Source organism: Vulpes lagopus, chromosome 5 (genome assembly GCF_018345385.1).
Source record: "Vulpes lagopus strain Blue_001 chromosome 5, ASM1834538v1, whole genome shotgun sequence".
Lineage (NCBI taxonomy): Eukaryota > Metazoa > Chordata > Mammalia > Carnivora > Canidae > Vulpes > Vulpes lagopus.
The window spans coordinates 28,292,560-28,308,363 of NC_054828.1; the positions used below are offsets into that span (position 1 = coordinate 28,292,560).

The following is a 15,804-nucleotide window of genomic DNA, read 5'->3' on the forward strand; positions in this document are numbered from 1 at the left end:
TAATACACTCTACCCAACAAAAACAAAATGTGTAGCTTTTCTTCATATTCTGGGCCACAAAACATGTCTCTATAAGAACTGAAATCATATAGTATCTCTCTGTCCATAGTGAAATTAAAAGCTATCAGGAAAATCCACAAATATTTGAGAAATAAACAACATATTTCCAAATAACCTTTGCTCAAAGAAGAAATTATAAGGGAAATTCAAAAATATTTTTTAATTTTTTTTAATTGGAATTCAATTTGCCAACATATAGCATATCACCCAATGCTCATCCTGTCAAATGCCCCTCTCCATGTCCATTCCTGATCAAAACTCTTCAGAGTGTAGGGATAGAGGGGGCATTCCTCAGCATCTTAAAAGCCATCTATGAAAAGCCCACAGTAAATATCATTCTCAGTGGGGAAACACTGGGAGCCTTTCCCCTAACATCAGGAACATGACAGGGATGTCCACTCTCACCACTGCTATTCAACATAGTACTAGAAGTCCTAGCCTCAGCAATCAGGCAACAAAAAGAAATAAAAGGCATTCAAATTGGCAAAGAAGAAGTCAAACTCTCCCTCTTAGCAGATGGCATGATACTGTACATAGAAAACCCAAGACTCCACCCCAAGATTCCTAGAACTCATACAGCAATTTGGCAGTGTGACAGGATACACAATCAATGCCCAGAAATCAGTGGCATTTCTATATTTTTAAGTGAATGGGATGAAATACAACATAATTTGAGAGAAGCAACTAAAGCAATATCAGAAGAAAATGTAAATACTTATATTAGAAAGAAATAAATGTCTCAAATCAGTGATCTAAGTATCCATCTTAAGAACCCAAAGTCATGAGAAAGAAGGAAATAATAAAGAGTAAAAATCAATGGCACACAAAGGAGAAAACCATACAGAAAAAACCCCACTGAAACCAAAAGCTAGTTCTTTGAAAAGATCAATAAAATGGATAACCTCCAGCACACTGAAAATAAAGATGACATCAGTTACTAACATCAGTTCTACGTACATGTGAAGAAATTGAATTCATAGTTAAAAACCTTGGGCAGCCTGGGTGGCTCAGCGGTTTAGTGCCTGCCTTCAGCCCAGGGCATGATCCTAGAGTCCCAGGATTGAGTCCCGTGTCGGGCTCCCTGCATGGAGCCTGCTTCTCACTCTGCCTGTGTCTCTGTCTCTCTCTCTCAGTCTGTGTCTCTCATGAATAAATAAATAAAATCTTTTAAATAAAAAAAAAAAAACCTCCCCACAAAAAAAAAATCCAGACCTAGATAGCTTCAGTGATGAATTCTATAAACATTTAATAAAGAGATGGTAAAACTCTCCATAAAGACTTCTGGAAAACAGAAGAAGGGAGAGAATTCCCAACAACCCCTATCACTTGGGGTAGGGGTGGAGAGGGACAAATAGACCTGGCAGGTACCAAGTGGAATGTCTTTTAAACAGTATCCTTTTTCCCACACTGGAAATACAAACTACTCTCCCCAAAAGTCAGCCCCAAAACCATTAGAAGAGAAAACTCCAGACACAAGGATTAATTGTTCTGAGTTACCCATCACCAGTAGGGTTTTGAGAAACCGGGGCTCTGAAGAGTTAATATAAGGGCAGACAGGGATCTGCGGTTTGTGATTTTATAACAGAAAACATGGAAGGATGGAGGGAACTCTCATTTTCAAGTGGCTACCGCATGTTGGGTACTAGCCTATACTTATTAGATTTAGTATCTAATCAATCCATACACATTTATAAATGGCATTATTATTCTCATTTTATAAAGGAAAAACTGATGCACAAAGACATTAACTAACTTGTCCAGGGTCACACAGCAAGTGGCAGAGCTGGTACTCTATCTGACCTCAGAGACCATGCACCTAAATGGATTTGGTCTTTGTGGTCTAAAGCTGTCCCCTGGCATCAGGGAAATGAAAAGCATTAAGGTAGATCATCCTCATGGGGCTGATGCTGAGGTCACAGCATTAGCACACCAAATGCATTAGCATTGGAAGATTTTAAGAACCAGCAGGGTTGAGAGGGATCCTGTGAAGTTATTTTTAGCTACATATATATTATTGCATTGTATTCAAATACTTCACAACATTGTTAACAGTTGCGTTGAAATGTAATATCCAAGAGTACAGAGGACAGGTGTAATACAATCTGCAGTATACTTGTGGCCCACAAAAAATGCAAGACATGAGCAAAAGCATTCCTTAGCCTTTGATACTAATGTGCAAACAACATAACTACACTTTTGTTTGCTGTTTTTAAGAGTCTGCACTGGCATCAAGGCAGCTTGGAATCAGATCCAAACATTTCCCTTTATGATTAACAAGGCCACCAGCAAGCCATCAGATGGCAACCCTCATTTAACAATGTTAATTGGCTATTTCTCGTGGTGAAGCTTTTATGAGGAGGTCAAGCAGATTTGAATTCCAAGAGATACTAAACAACTTGTACTGTCCTGCAAATATACCAACCTCTTCTGAATCTGGGCAAGGACTGTGTGGATTCTCTCACTGTACCAGGTACATTTCTCCTTGGTAATGCAGACATGGACCAAGCTCCCATCCTTCCAGGGAGCATGGACAAATCTACTGCAATATTTTGCGTGGATTGTCTTCTTGTTGGTCTCCTAAGGAAAAGACAAAGGACAGAAGCCACTCAGAAGACTTTCAAAGAAGTCTCTGGATGGTACCCCATCTCTGCCTTATTATACAGCTCTTGGCACTCACTCCCATGGTAAAATCATTCAACTCTTGTTTCAACAAAACATGTACAGTGTCTGCTCTATATGGAGCCCTGTGCCAGATGTCATGAATGATGGTCAGAAAGACATGTGCAATCCCATCTGTGCTCCAGAGAAGATAATGATAATGTTTCCCAAAGGGAGACACTGCATGTGTGTGTGTGTGTGTGCATGCGCACACACGCACACACACAGAAAGTTAGCAAGGCAGAGTACTAGACACCCAGCATGCAGTGCTGGTTTGAGACAATAATAACTGGGCAATCTGGCAAAGAAGAAAGAGCCCTCATGGACTAGAGATTCAGGAGGACTATATAGAGGAAGTGGGCCTTGCAAGTCACAAAGAACATCTTTCGATTGTTACTCCCAGCCTCAAATGAAGAAAAGTAGCCAAGAACACCCATTCCACACCTAGCACCCCATACTGGTGCCTCCAAAACTCATCTGAGGACACTGGCTTCCCACATGGAGAGCTCACCCAGCCGATTTATGATTTTATCAAGCACAACTCCATGACATCAGCAATACAATCTTCTAGGTACCAGCAATATAATCCATAAACAAAGACCAAAATTCCTGCCTTTCTGGAGCTGAGATTACAGAGGAAGAGTCAGATAATAAACACACAACAGGTCAGATGATGACAAGAGCTATGGAGGAGAACAGAGAACAGGAGATGGGAAGATGAAGTTAAAACCTGAAAAAAGCCATAAAGAGAACGTGAAATATGAACAGAAATCAGCAGGAACAAATAGTGTGGCTATATAGAGGTCTGGTGAGGGGTCTAAGGGCACAGTAAGTATAGAAGCCCTGAAGTAAGAGTAAGAGTCTGCCTAGCATGTCTGTAGAATTTTAGGAAGGCTGACGTAGTCAAAACAGGGTATGCAAGGGGAAGGAAAAGGTGAAGCCAGGGCAGTATAAGGAGGGGAGTCAGAAGCAGACTCCATAGTCTGCTAGCCAATGGAAGTGACTCTGGCTTTTCCTCCAAGTGAAAAAGGAACTACGTAAGGGCTTTACCATGAGAAGTGACACATTAAAAAAAAAAAAAAAAAGAAGAAGATATAACTGACAAATAAAATTGCATTACACATACAACATGATTCAATATATGGGCAGCCCAGGTGGCTCGGTGGTTTAGCGCCACCTTCAGCCCAGGGCCTGATCCTGGAGACCTGGGATCGAGTCCCGCATCAGGCTCCCTGCATGGAGCCTGCTTCTCCCTCTGCCTGTCTCTGCCTCTCTCTGTGTGTGTCTCTCATGAACAAATAAGTAAATAAAATCTTTAAAAACAAAACAATATGATTTGATATATGCACATAGTACAAAATGATTACCACAATAAATTTAGGTAACGCTTATTACCACACAGTTACAAATTATTTTCTTGTGATGATCTAAGATCTACCCTCTTAGACAAGTGACACAATTTATAGTTTTAAGTTTTATTTAAAAATTTAAAATGTATAAAAATGTCACTTTAAGGGATACTGTGGTAGGGCGCTTAGGTGGCTCAGCTGACTAAGTGTCCAACTCTCAATTTTAGCTCAGGTCTTGATCTCAGGGTTGTGAGTTCAAGCCCCGCAAGTTAGGTATGGCGCTGACTTTAAAAAACAAACAAACAAAGAATACTGTGGTTAATCTGTTGAGAATAGACTGTAGAGAGTCAAGGGCAGAAGCAGGGAGTCAGGAGATCAGTTAGGTGGCATGGACCAGGGGTAGTATTGACAATAGTGGGAAGTGGCTGGATTCTAGACGTGTTATTTCGAATTAAGGTCATGTTATGAAGACAGGACTGACAGCCTTTACTCAAAGGTCAGCTGTAGGTATGAGAGAAAAGAGAAGACTTAGGAATGACTACAGTTTTCAGCCCAGAGAGCTATAAAAATGGAGTTGCAATGAATTGACAGGAATAAGATTATGGAAGAGTAGCCCAGAAGGGGAAGATCTGATCTGTGTCTCATGTGCTAGGTTCAAGGTACCTATCAGACATCCCAGTGACATGGAGTAGTCAGGTGGAAATGAGGGAAGGACTCAGGGCTAGAGATTCAAATGTCAAAGTCATCAGCATGTACACAGTAGTAAAAGCCACAGGACTGAATGAGATCACGTAGGGAACGGGTACAGAGGAGCATTTAGAGACCAGGGATATGGGAAAGAAGAAACAAAGAACACTGACAAAGAAGAGCAAGTGGGAGAAAAACAGGACAGTGTGTTCTCTGTAAGCAAAAGAAGTTCAAGGAAGTAACCAACTGTTGACAGTAGGTCAAGTAAGAGTAAGACTGAGAACTGACCCCCAGAATTAGCAATTCAGATATCCCTGGAAAGAGTAGGCTTGGTGGAGAGGGGGCCTTGCCTAATTGGAGTGCACTCATGATGGCATGGGTGAACTGCAAGACTGGAGAAAGGGAATATATAAAACTATTGAGAAGCTGAATTCTAAAAAGGAGCAGAGGAATGAGGCAAATGAAGCAGAAGCAGAGGTAAATATGGGGGTCAAAAAACTTTTTTGGAGGGGTGTTTTTTGGGAGAGAGAGAGAGAGAGCAAGAAGTGGGTAGGGGCAGAGGGAGAAAGAGAGAATCTCTAGTTCTGAGCGTGTAGCCTAATGCAGGGCTCCATCTCATGACCCTGAGGTCATGACTTCAGCTAAAAACAAGAGTTGGACATTTAACTAACTGAGCCACCCAGGTGTCCGCAAAAACTGTACTTTCAAGATGTGAGGAAGAATGCCATGTTTGATGCTGATGGGAAGGAACCAGAAATGGGGACAATATTGATGATACAGAATAGAAAGGGGGAGAATGAGTAAATGGGGAATAGGAATCAGTGCACATATTGAGGGATTGGCCTTAGGCAGAAGTGGGGACAATTCAGTCATTCTAGAACAAATGAGGGTAGAACATATAGGCACAAATGCTAGGGAATTTGTAGATATGAAGTGGATATTCATAGCTGTTCACTCCAATGTTCAATGGAATGGGAACAAGGGTCACTTGCTGAGAGTGAGCAAAGAGGAGAAGATATTTGAAGTTTGAAGAGAAAATAGTAGGTATCTTGGAGAATGAGCATCTGAGTGGATTGGAAAAGCACAGGAGGACCAGTGGGCAGCACAAGAGATCCATGTGAAGTCAGAGGTCAGGAATTTAAAGGGAAGCCAGGCACTGTGGCTGTGTGCTTTTCTCCAGTTTCTTCTGATGCAGTCATCTGCATGGCTAGAAGGTAGAAAAGGCTGAGAGTTGAATTTAACTAGGATTAGGGTTTTACCAGATGAGCATGATAATGTAAGAGAGGAAAAGTAGTTGAGCATGTATGAGAGGAACAAAAGGATAGAGAGAGCAGAGTACAAGGAGTAGAAAGAACAAAATGTTTAATTCCAGTGGGGCTGAAAGACTGGCATTAGGGTAGTAGAGGAAATGACCTTAAAAGAAGTTGAAAAGAGGGACCTTTGGGATTGATTATGTGGATTATAATGGCAGTGTTATTTGTAATGACAAGGTCAAGGGGATGCCCGTGGCAGGAGTGTTAGAGATGAGGTGTAGGAGGAAGTCACTGGAGAAGAAGAGGTTAGAAAAATGAAAGGTCAGGGTGTGGGAAGGGCCATTTTCATGAGATTGACATTAAAAATGGCTGCCAGCCAGAAGCTATAATCTTCAACCTGGGGCTCAAAAGACATCAGTCACAGGAGGTGTTGTGGGTGGTACATCCTGATGACATGGGAAGAGGGAGGGAGAATGATCAAGAAACAGCAATGAGGAATAAGGAGGCTGCCATCTGCCTTTCCCACCCACAGGTCTAAACGAATGGGAGAGAAACCAGGTCCTCAAGAGAAAACCCAGACAAGCAGGCAAAGGGAACTCTGCTGGCACGTGATGCTATAATGAGTGTAGTGACAACTTCTAGTGCCAGAGGGCACAATGAAGGGAATTTATTTAGGAAGCAAGGAAGAATAGAGAAGGCTCAGAGAAGGGATGTCAGAGCCACACAGAGATAAGAATTGAGAAGTCTGGTGGTGACTGATGTGAACAGGGTTGAAGGGCATGATGAGATCAGTCCTGATGTTCCCAAGACAGGCTCCAGGAGAACCACATTTCAGGCACAACACAAGGATGGAAGGAGGAAGATGTCCTCTCTTTTGTTCTCACCATGTTCTTGTCACATGAGAGTTTTCCCTATTCTCTATCCTGTCACATGGCCTTTGTCAACTGTCTTTATGCACTCTCAAATGGAAACACACCAGACCACATGTTACGTGAATACAGGTGTCAGACAGCAGAGTGTCAGAATGAGGGCCCAGCAGATAGGAGTTCAAACGCTTCAATCTCATAGCCTAACTTCTCGGAGGCCCGGCGACTTTGTCTTCTTGTGCGTGCTAGGAAAGCACATATATTCACCTTATGTATAAAGCACAAAGGCATTCCATGAATGCTCATTTCGGATTCACAATGTTTGCAATTAAAAAAAGAAGGAAGATAACATCTACTGGGTATCTCCCAAGTGCCAGACACTGTGCTGACATGCATTTTTAAATTTGGATGTTATACTACTCATTTTACAGATGTAGAAAGAAAGACTCAAACAGTTAAATTATTTGCTCAACATCTCATAATTAGTAACTGGAGAAGTAGCATTTATAGCCAGGTCTTCTTACTCCAAATCCAGACCACATGGCCTGGCACCTAAGCTCAATAAATATTGGTTAGGGGAATAAATGGTGAGACTAGAGTGGGTTTGTAAACATCAAGGCTAGCTTTGTGCACAAGCAGCATAAGCACTTATGAATGCAATGTGATTTAATGGATGCCCCCAAATATCAAGTTACTAGACTTTGCCTGAAATACATTTTTGTGTCCTCCTCAAACCTGCTTATCTATCTTAGAAGTACCACACAGGAGAGCCTTTTTAGTTACTTATTTCTCAGTGTAAACAAGTTTCCTGGATCCATCCCTACAAATCAGTTTTTATAGGTAAACATTTAGGGGGTCCTGCCCAGTGGGAGTCTGAGGGGAGCCCTGAATAATCAACTTATATCACAGCTTCGGTTACTCTCTCTCACACACACACACATCACAATTTTAGGTGTAAATCCAACTTCAGCTTTGTAGTCCCAAATGCTGAAAATAAAATTGTCCCTTTTTCATCAATATTTGTGAACGAAGACAGTTGTATTGTACACTTTTCAACTTCTACTATGCTATTTTTTAGCAACAGAAATTTGAGGTAAAATTCCCCATGTATGAGCCAGACTCTTCAAACTGTCCCTGTAAGATTTCACTCAAAATTGTCAAGAAAGAGTAAGGAGAAATCAGTTTTAGAGATGGACTTGAATCTACCACATTGTCACCAGCTCACAGTAAGCTATGTTTAAATTGACAGGGATTGATGTTTTTAAATATTCAGGGCCTGATGTATTTTAAAAATGAAAATTTATTTACCTGTGATTTCCTGAACTAATAACATTACTGAATAATGACTACAAAATCAGAAAACTGTGCTGGGGGAGGAAACCCACAAATGAGATTTCCCTGCAATGTGGCAATTACTCTGCATCCTAGTACATAAGCCAGGAAACAAGTCTTTGTTAATTCTGCACTTTTCTTCTTCTTCTTTTTTATTATTATTTTTTTGAGAGAGAGAAAGAATATGAGCAGAGAGGGAGAGAAAGAATCTCAAGCAGGCTCCATACTTGGCATGGAGTCCAATGCAGGGCTCGATCTCACAACCCAGAGATCATGACCCCTGAGCTGAAATCGAGTCAGATATTTAACCAACTGAGCCACCCAGGTGCCTCAATTCTGCATTTTTTTCCACCCAATTTTTAAGTCTTCCTCCTTGTAGTTCATTGCAAACACATGGCAATAAGAGGGCTAAAACACCACATCATGTGGCTAACATAGCCCCCAAGGAAGGAGCCCTTTCTCAGGAGGACCTGCTGAGTCCAGTGGCCAGCCAGCCTAAGGAATGGCAAAGAGACTGGAGTTTCACCTCTGCAGGATGGACTGAAATCTCAGTGGTGATCGAGACATTGAATTGGAGACTTAGAGAACACAGACAGTGACAGTATATCGGAGAATCCTGATTGCCTCTCCAGGAGTCTCTGCTGGGCTGCCCTGACTGGCTCATGTACTCTGCTGATCACATTTTGGTTTTCACTTCACAGTATATACCTGGGCCTTTAATACTTTCTAAAAGAGCTTTCCTTTGGTTTTATAAATTTAGAACATTCATTTTATCCTGGTTTTGTTTCATATTGTGATACTTTTTAGTCTTTCCATAATTCTAAACTCTTGATAACCTTTGGAGTACCATCTACACATCAGTGTTTCTTAGAGTATGGCCTCTGGGCCAGCAGCTTCAGCATCACCTGGGCCCACCTCAAAACCACTGCCTCACAGATGCTAAAGTTTAGGAGCCACTCATTCATTATCCTTCAGTCATGACCCAGAGTCAGACACTTTGGCAAACTGTATTCCTTCCAGACCCCACTGACACAATGGAACTCAACCTTTGGAGAGTTCCATAATCCTTTAGAGAATTTGATTTCATATTTATTGGGGATCCACTAGATGCTAGCTGGTAGTCGCTAGATTAACGCATCTTTAAGAGAGTGACAATACAAGAGGACTACAGAAATGTCTGCTTGGGGCATCTTCACCAGAAGTTTCTCTCTTCCATTCAATATTGGGAAACAAAGAGCTTCTCTTTTGACAAGACTGAGTAATTCTGAGACTCATAATGCCTGCATTTCTACAAACTCAGCTCCTGGCTTATGTATGATTATTGTATAATCCACTTATATTCAGAATCTACTCCCACAAGTAAAGTACCATTCAGAGAAGTGCAGGATGGGAAACACAAGGGTGTCTTCCTTCAGGGAAACCCAAGCTGGTTTTCCTCCCCACTGCCTTTCAACCTTAGTCCTGATCTGGGTTCTGATCTGAGGGAGGCCTTACCCACCCATGGCATCAAGGGAAGCCACTGCCCTACCCAGGTGTTCACTTCACTTACCGCACTGGTCTGCACGGATTCATTCTCTGGTTTGGCTCTTACATCAATGACCCCATCAGCATGGCGAAAGGAGCAGTCAGCAAGGATGTCAAAAAAAGATAGCTTCTGGGCCTTCAAGCCATATTTCTGAAGCCACTTCTTGGAGTCCCAGGCATCCTCTGGGTTTGACTCATTCTTGACAGAGGTTGCTCCTGATTCTATTTTTGGAATTACAGTTCATCAGTACCATTCATATTCTATAAGCCATTTGTACTGCACCCTCAATATTTACTGAGCTGGAACATGTTCTTTGCCAGATCACATTCATTTCAGGAAGCATGCTTTCCAAACCAGGACTGGCAAAGACTTAGTTCACAAGGACTAGAAGGCAGGAATCTACTGCTTTTCATCTCACTTCCTCTTCTATCTAAGTTGCCTACCCCATGTGTCTATGGAGATGGCTGACAGACCAAGGCCATGTGCCAGGAGAGCATTAAATTTAGGGTCAGGAGCTTTGGGTTCAAGTCATGGCTTTACCACTTATGGCTTGGCTAAGTTGCTCAAACTTGGGTGAGTCACAGCACTTAACCTCTGAGCTTCAGCAGAACTCTTTACTTACCTGCAGATCGAAGATAGCATCTGCTTGGCCTTCCTAAGTGTGTTGAAGTGATTCAACGAGAGAAGTCATGTGAAAGTGCTTTGTGGGGAGTGGCGACGAGAATTACAGGCATGGAATCTGTGTTGAGGTAGAAGTCAGTGAACTAGAGAAGGCTGGCAGGCTGCCTCCCCAGAACTCTGCTGTTAGCTTTGGCGAATTTATTCTGATTCAGAGCCTGACCCTCAACTCAGCAGGCTCAGAAACCTCCTATAGTCAGCTTAAGAACCTAGAGCTGCATCTATAACTCACCTTAGTCTGGCTCGCAGGTTAAAGTACAACCCAGAAACCTAATTGCCCAAATCTTCCCAGCCCTCAGCACATTCCCTTGGCATGTTCCAAAGGTAATCTATACTCTCTTTAAGTGGGAGGAGGTGCTATGTTAGCTGAGCAGATCACCATACAACAGAAAAGTACTCCCCTAGGTGCTCAAACCACTAGTGCCACCTAGAGAAGACAGAAGTATCAGGGATGGGTGGGGGAGCATAGACAACTGGGGTGAGCAAATCTGAAGCTGAGAAGGAGGCACTGGTATCTGAAGTGGGCTGGCACTGGCCCATGGGAGCTAACAGTATGACTTTCCTCCCAACTCCATGCTCCCTGGTGGCACAGTGTGTGGTAGCACACTGGTAGGGTAAAATTGACCATGCTGGGAATATTTACAGAATCTGGAAATCAGAGCTTTTTTACTCCAGTGAGTGGACTGGCAAACATTTATCTCAATCCACTGGAAGGAAGGCAGAAAGGACTCTGAGCTTTTTTGCCCCACTGAGACCAGCAGAGCTCTAGGAGGACCAGCAGGGTAGGCTGGAAAAGAGGTGTTTGTTTGTTTGTTTGTTTATAACATGTACTACTGCAAATTAGGTCTACCAGCCCTATAAAGTTTATTTCCACTTAGATAAGCAGTTCTCCGCCCTGCATACTGAAAATTCTCTGAGTTTTTAAAAATACTGATGCATAGGCCCTATCCATTAGATTCTGCTTTAATTGGTCTAGATATTGAGATTTTTCAAAGCTCCCTGGGTGATTATACTGTGCAACTAAGTTTTGCAACTAAGGTCATATGGAAAGTGACTTCTATGTTATGGTTTAGTGATCCCATCAGTTATGCTTCTACCAGAGACAGATTCAAGTTCAATTATACTTTTAATGAAAAAGAAGTACTCAATATTAGTGAAACAAAAACATCACCTATACTTGCCCATTATTATACTTAAAGGGATATAAAATCAGAATAGGATTTGAAGAAATAAAACGCTTTAGAGTTAACCGTTTCTCAATAGTGTGTAAAGGATCTGCCAAGTAATGCTACATGTGAGCCATGTCCTCAGATTTTAATAGAACACCTTTCAAATAATGCACTCACAACTACTAGAGCTAGGACTTCTCAAAGAAGCCTGGTTTTGGCTTTTGAACTTTAAACCAGTCTGGCATCAAAAGCCCCTTTGCACACTGTCCTCATTTACCAGCGGTTGGTTTCTATATGATTCACAAAGCATCTTCTTACCCTGTACAGGTAGCTCAAATCAGAGGCTCCCCCAAAGCTTCTGATCCCTGAGATTCTCCTGCATGTTCTCCTGCATCACAGGGAAACAGCAAAGAGAACAGAGCCATTTTTGTCAGTGGGACCAGCCTCCTTGGAGAAACCCTTTGAGTGACTATTTTTCCTCCATTACTGTTAATTACATTCTGAGGCTTTGTCTCCGCTTTCTTCCTACTTTATTCTCCTCCCTTCTTTCTGATTAACAGGTATAGTGGGAAATAAAATTTTCACTCACTTATGTCCATAGCAACACACAAGTTAGGATGTTTCTACTCTGTCTGGGGGTTGCCTTCTTTTAAAAAGACAAGAGTCTGGGATCCCTGGGTGGCGCAGCGGTTTAGCGCCTGCCTTTGGCCCAGGGCGCGATCCTGGAGACCGGGGATCGGATCCCACATCGGGCTCCTGGTGCATGGAGCCTGCTTCTGCCTCTGCCTGTGTCTCTGCCTCTCTCTCTCTCTCTCTCTCTATCTGTGACTATCATAAATAAATAAAAATTAAAAAAAAAAGACAAGAGTCTTTTCTCAATGATAAATTCAAGCTTACCACAAAAGGACTTCCTAAAAACACATCAAACCAATTCTAACAAGGGATTTTGAAAAACCAGAGACTAACTTTTGACTCCTGGCTTCACCCTGGACCAGGCAGTACAGTCATCCTAAGGGCATGATTGAGGCTCCCAATTACTCTCTGAAAAGGAGACTCAAGGATAACCTCAAAGCAACTTGAGCTTCATAAAGGAAAGAAGGGGCAGCCAAGCATGTAAAAACAAAGAGCCTAGGTGCTCAAAGCTGAAGGAAAGAGAGGAAGGGGGGAAGCCTCCCCACTTTCAGTGCTAATTACACCAATTAGCGGCTGAGCCTCATCTTTCCCAGGTTGGGAGGGGAAGGGAGTGCTCCACTCAGAGTTCCTTACGAAGGAGTTCTTTCCAATCCCCTACAGTTATCTTAATTAAAAGTGTTACATAAATCTTCACCCACAGAGCCTTGCGTTAATACTTTCATTTATGACAGAGGTGAGAGCTCACAGTGCATCCTATACCATGTGTGAGATTATTAAGGAGTTACTGCAGGAGAAGCACATAGCAGATCACATTGATGCCACAGAATTAATGTGCCTGGTTGTCTCTATCCTACTTGTCGATCTCAAAACATGTTTTAATGAGCAACATCTACTGGCCAAAGCTTTTTAAATATCACTGCTACAGCCAGGGCCACAGCAAAAAGGTAATTTGGGTACTGTTTATCTGTGCCCACTCCTCCCCTCAAGGTACAGTTCCCTAGTGGCTCATGGCCACCAAGGATTTATCACCATAACTGCCCTCGCTGTGGCAATAGTTAATCTGTGAGTCTGGCTGGGCTGCAGCACCCAGATATTTGGTCAAAGATTATTCTAGATATTTCTGTGAAGGTATTTTTAGGTGAGATTAACACTTAAATGGGCAGACTTTGGGTAAAACAGATTACCCTCCATATCATGAGAGGGCATCCTCCATTCAGCTGAAGACCTGAAGTCCTCTGAAGAATAGGGAATTCTGACAGCAGACTGCCTTGGGACCTGAAATGCAACACCAGCTCATGAAGGTTGAGTTGGGATTTGGTAGCTTCCACACTCATGTGAGCCAAGTCCTAAAATATCTCAATCTCTGTCTCAACCTCTTTGTATACCCACGTGCATGCGTGCACACACACACGCACATACCCATCTTCTTGGTTCTGTTTCTCTGAAGAACTTTGATTCATATGCTCATCCTCTTCCACTAAAGATTCCGTGTCCAGGACCGTATTCCTGCCATGTTAGAGTCACATGCCTTTCAAGGGAACCATCAGCTAATGAATAAACTAGAACACAGTTTGGTACACACTTTCCAACATCTCTGTTCTTACGAGTAGCATGAGACACTAAGCCAACACTTGGTGGGAAGTGGCATGTCATAGGATGCTGTGAATCAGTTGAAAAGGAAAGGTTCAGAAGAAGCTGAAAGTGACGTCCAATGGAAAGAAGGAAAAGGTGGGGGACAGAGAAGGAAGAAAGGATGGAGGAGAGGGAGGGAAGGAGGGAGGGAGGGAAGGTAGGAATGAATTAAGGACAGCTGAGAGGGAGAGAGAAAGGTGGCAACTGTTAGGATAAGAAATCCAGCCGCTTGCCTGTCAGACATGTGAGTAAGCCCAGCAGACACCAGCTGTGGGGCCAAGGGTTGTCTGCAGGTAAAACAATGAATACTGCCGGGGTGGGGACCCAGGAAATGTGTTGACAGCATGGCTCAAGAGAGCAGCCTGTCTCTGGGTAGTCATACACTTTGTTCACCGTACTTGCTGACTGATATTTTCTCTTTATCTACAGTTGTGAAAGTACCATGTGTTGAGCATATTTGCCTGGCACTGCACAGGAGCCAAGAAAGGGGAGGAGGGGAGGCAGGGGAAGAGAATGGTAACCTGCCAATATTCTGCAGAACTGACTTGCTAGGCAGATTTGGGTAACTGTTCTCTGGAATGCCCCAGGGTTATACACACAAGGGCTGAGGAATAAGGAGATGCAGGGATGTGCCTGAAGTCTCAGCTCTAATATGGCACTGAGTCAAATGGGCAGTTGTAGAGATAGTCCTGCGTGGACTAGCATACAATGGGAAAAAATTCAGATGAATTCTAGGCCCTTTCTCCCCTGGATTACCATGAAATGATCTTTACTTCTTCCTTTAATGCTTGTAAAAGTCAAAGCAAAACCTCTGTGGAAAAGGGTTCCATGGCTTAGTCAACTTGTTTGTAAACCAGTGGAAAACTGATTGCAGCCCCAAGTGTCTCTAATTCCTATCCTCCACAGCAGGGGAAAGTCGGAGGGAAAGGTAGCTGAACAAAGAGGCAAGAAAGAAGCAGACATAAAGATAAAGACCAAAAAGTACTAACAGTGGACAGGAGGTGGGAGAGGAGCTAATGCCACTTCCTTTCTCTTCTGCCCAATTCTGAAAGAAGGAAACTGAAAAAAAAAAATTTGCTTTCCAAGTGGGCTATGAATGAGGCAGCTGCAGGACAAAAGTTTAATTAAACTCAAGGCCTAAAAAGACATGAAGAGAAATCTCACAGAGGAAGACATGGACATGGCCAACATGCACATGAGAAAATGCTCTGCATCACTTGCCATCAGGGAAATACAAATCAAAACCACAATGAGATACCACCTCACACCAGTGAGAATGGGGAAAATTAACAAGGCAGGAAACAACAAATGTTGGAGAGGATGCGGAGAAAAGGGAACCCTCTTACACTGTTGGTGGGAATGTGAACTGGTGCAGCCACTCTGGAAAACTGTGTGGAGGTTCCTCAAAGAGTTAAAAATAGACCTGCCCTACGACCCAGCAATTGCACTGCTGGGGATTTACCCCAAAGATTCAGATGCAATGAAACATCGGGACACCTGCACCCCGATGTTTCTATCAGCAATGGCCACAATAGCCAAACTGTGGAAGGAGCCTCGGTGTCCATCGAAAGATGAATGGATAAAGAAGATGTGGTTTATGTATACAATGGAATATTCCTCAGCCATTAGAAATGACAAATACCCACCATTTGCTTCAACGTGGATGGAACTGGAGGGTATTATGCTGAGTGAAATAAGTCAATCGGAGAAGGACAAACAGTGTATGTTCTCATTCATTTGGGGAATATGAATAATAGTGAAAGGGAATATAAAGGAAGGGAGAAGAAATGTTGGGAAATATCAGGAAGGGAGACAGAACATAAAGACTCCTAACTCGGGGAAACGAACTAGGGGTGGTGGAAGGGGAGGAGGGCGGGTGTTGGAGGGGAATGGGTGACGGGCACTGAGGTGGACACTTGACGGGATGAGCACTGGGTGTTTTTCTGTATGTTGGTAAATTGA

At 42.8% G+C, this 15,804-nt stretch overlaps 1 protein-coding gene across 7 annotated transcripts in view; it reads right to left on the reverse strand.

Annotated features, from left to right (window-relative positions):
- Window positions 1-15,804, reverse strand: part of VWA3B (von Willebrand factor A domain containing 3B) — a 205,380-nt gene that overhangs the window by 118,778 nt on the left and 70,798 nt on the right. For all 7 annotated transcript variants that reach the window (XR_005988108.1, XM_041757342.1, XM_041757338.1 and 4 more), the window contains 2 exons: window positions 9,755-9,951; window positions 2,483-2,637 (listed from right to left, as the gene is read on the reverse strand). Coding sequence is in view for 6 of the 7 variants with exons in the window: in XM_041757342.1 (XP_041613276.1) it covers window positions 2,483-2,637; window positions 9,755-9,951 (352 nt within the window). In the remaining variant the exon portion in view is untranslated. The remainder of the gene's footprint in view (window positions 1-2,482; window positions 2,638-9,754; window positions 9,952-15,804) is intronic.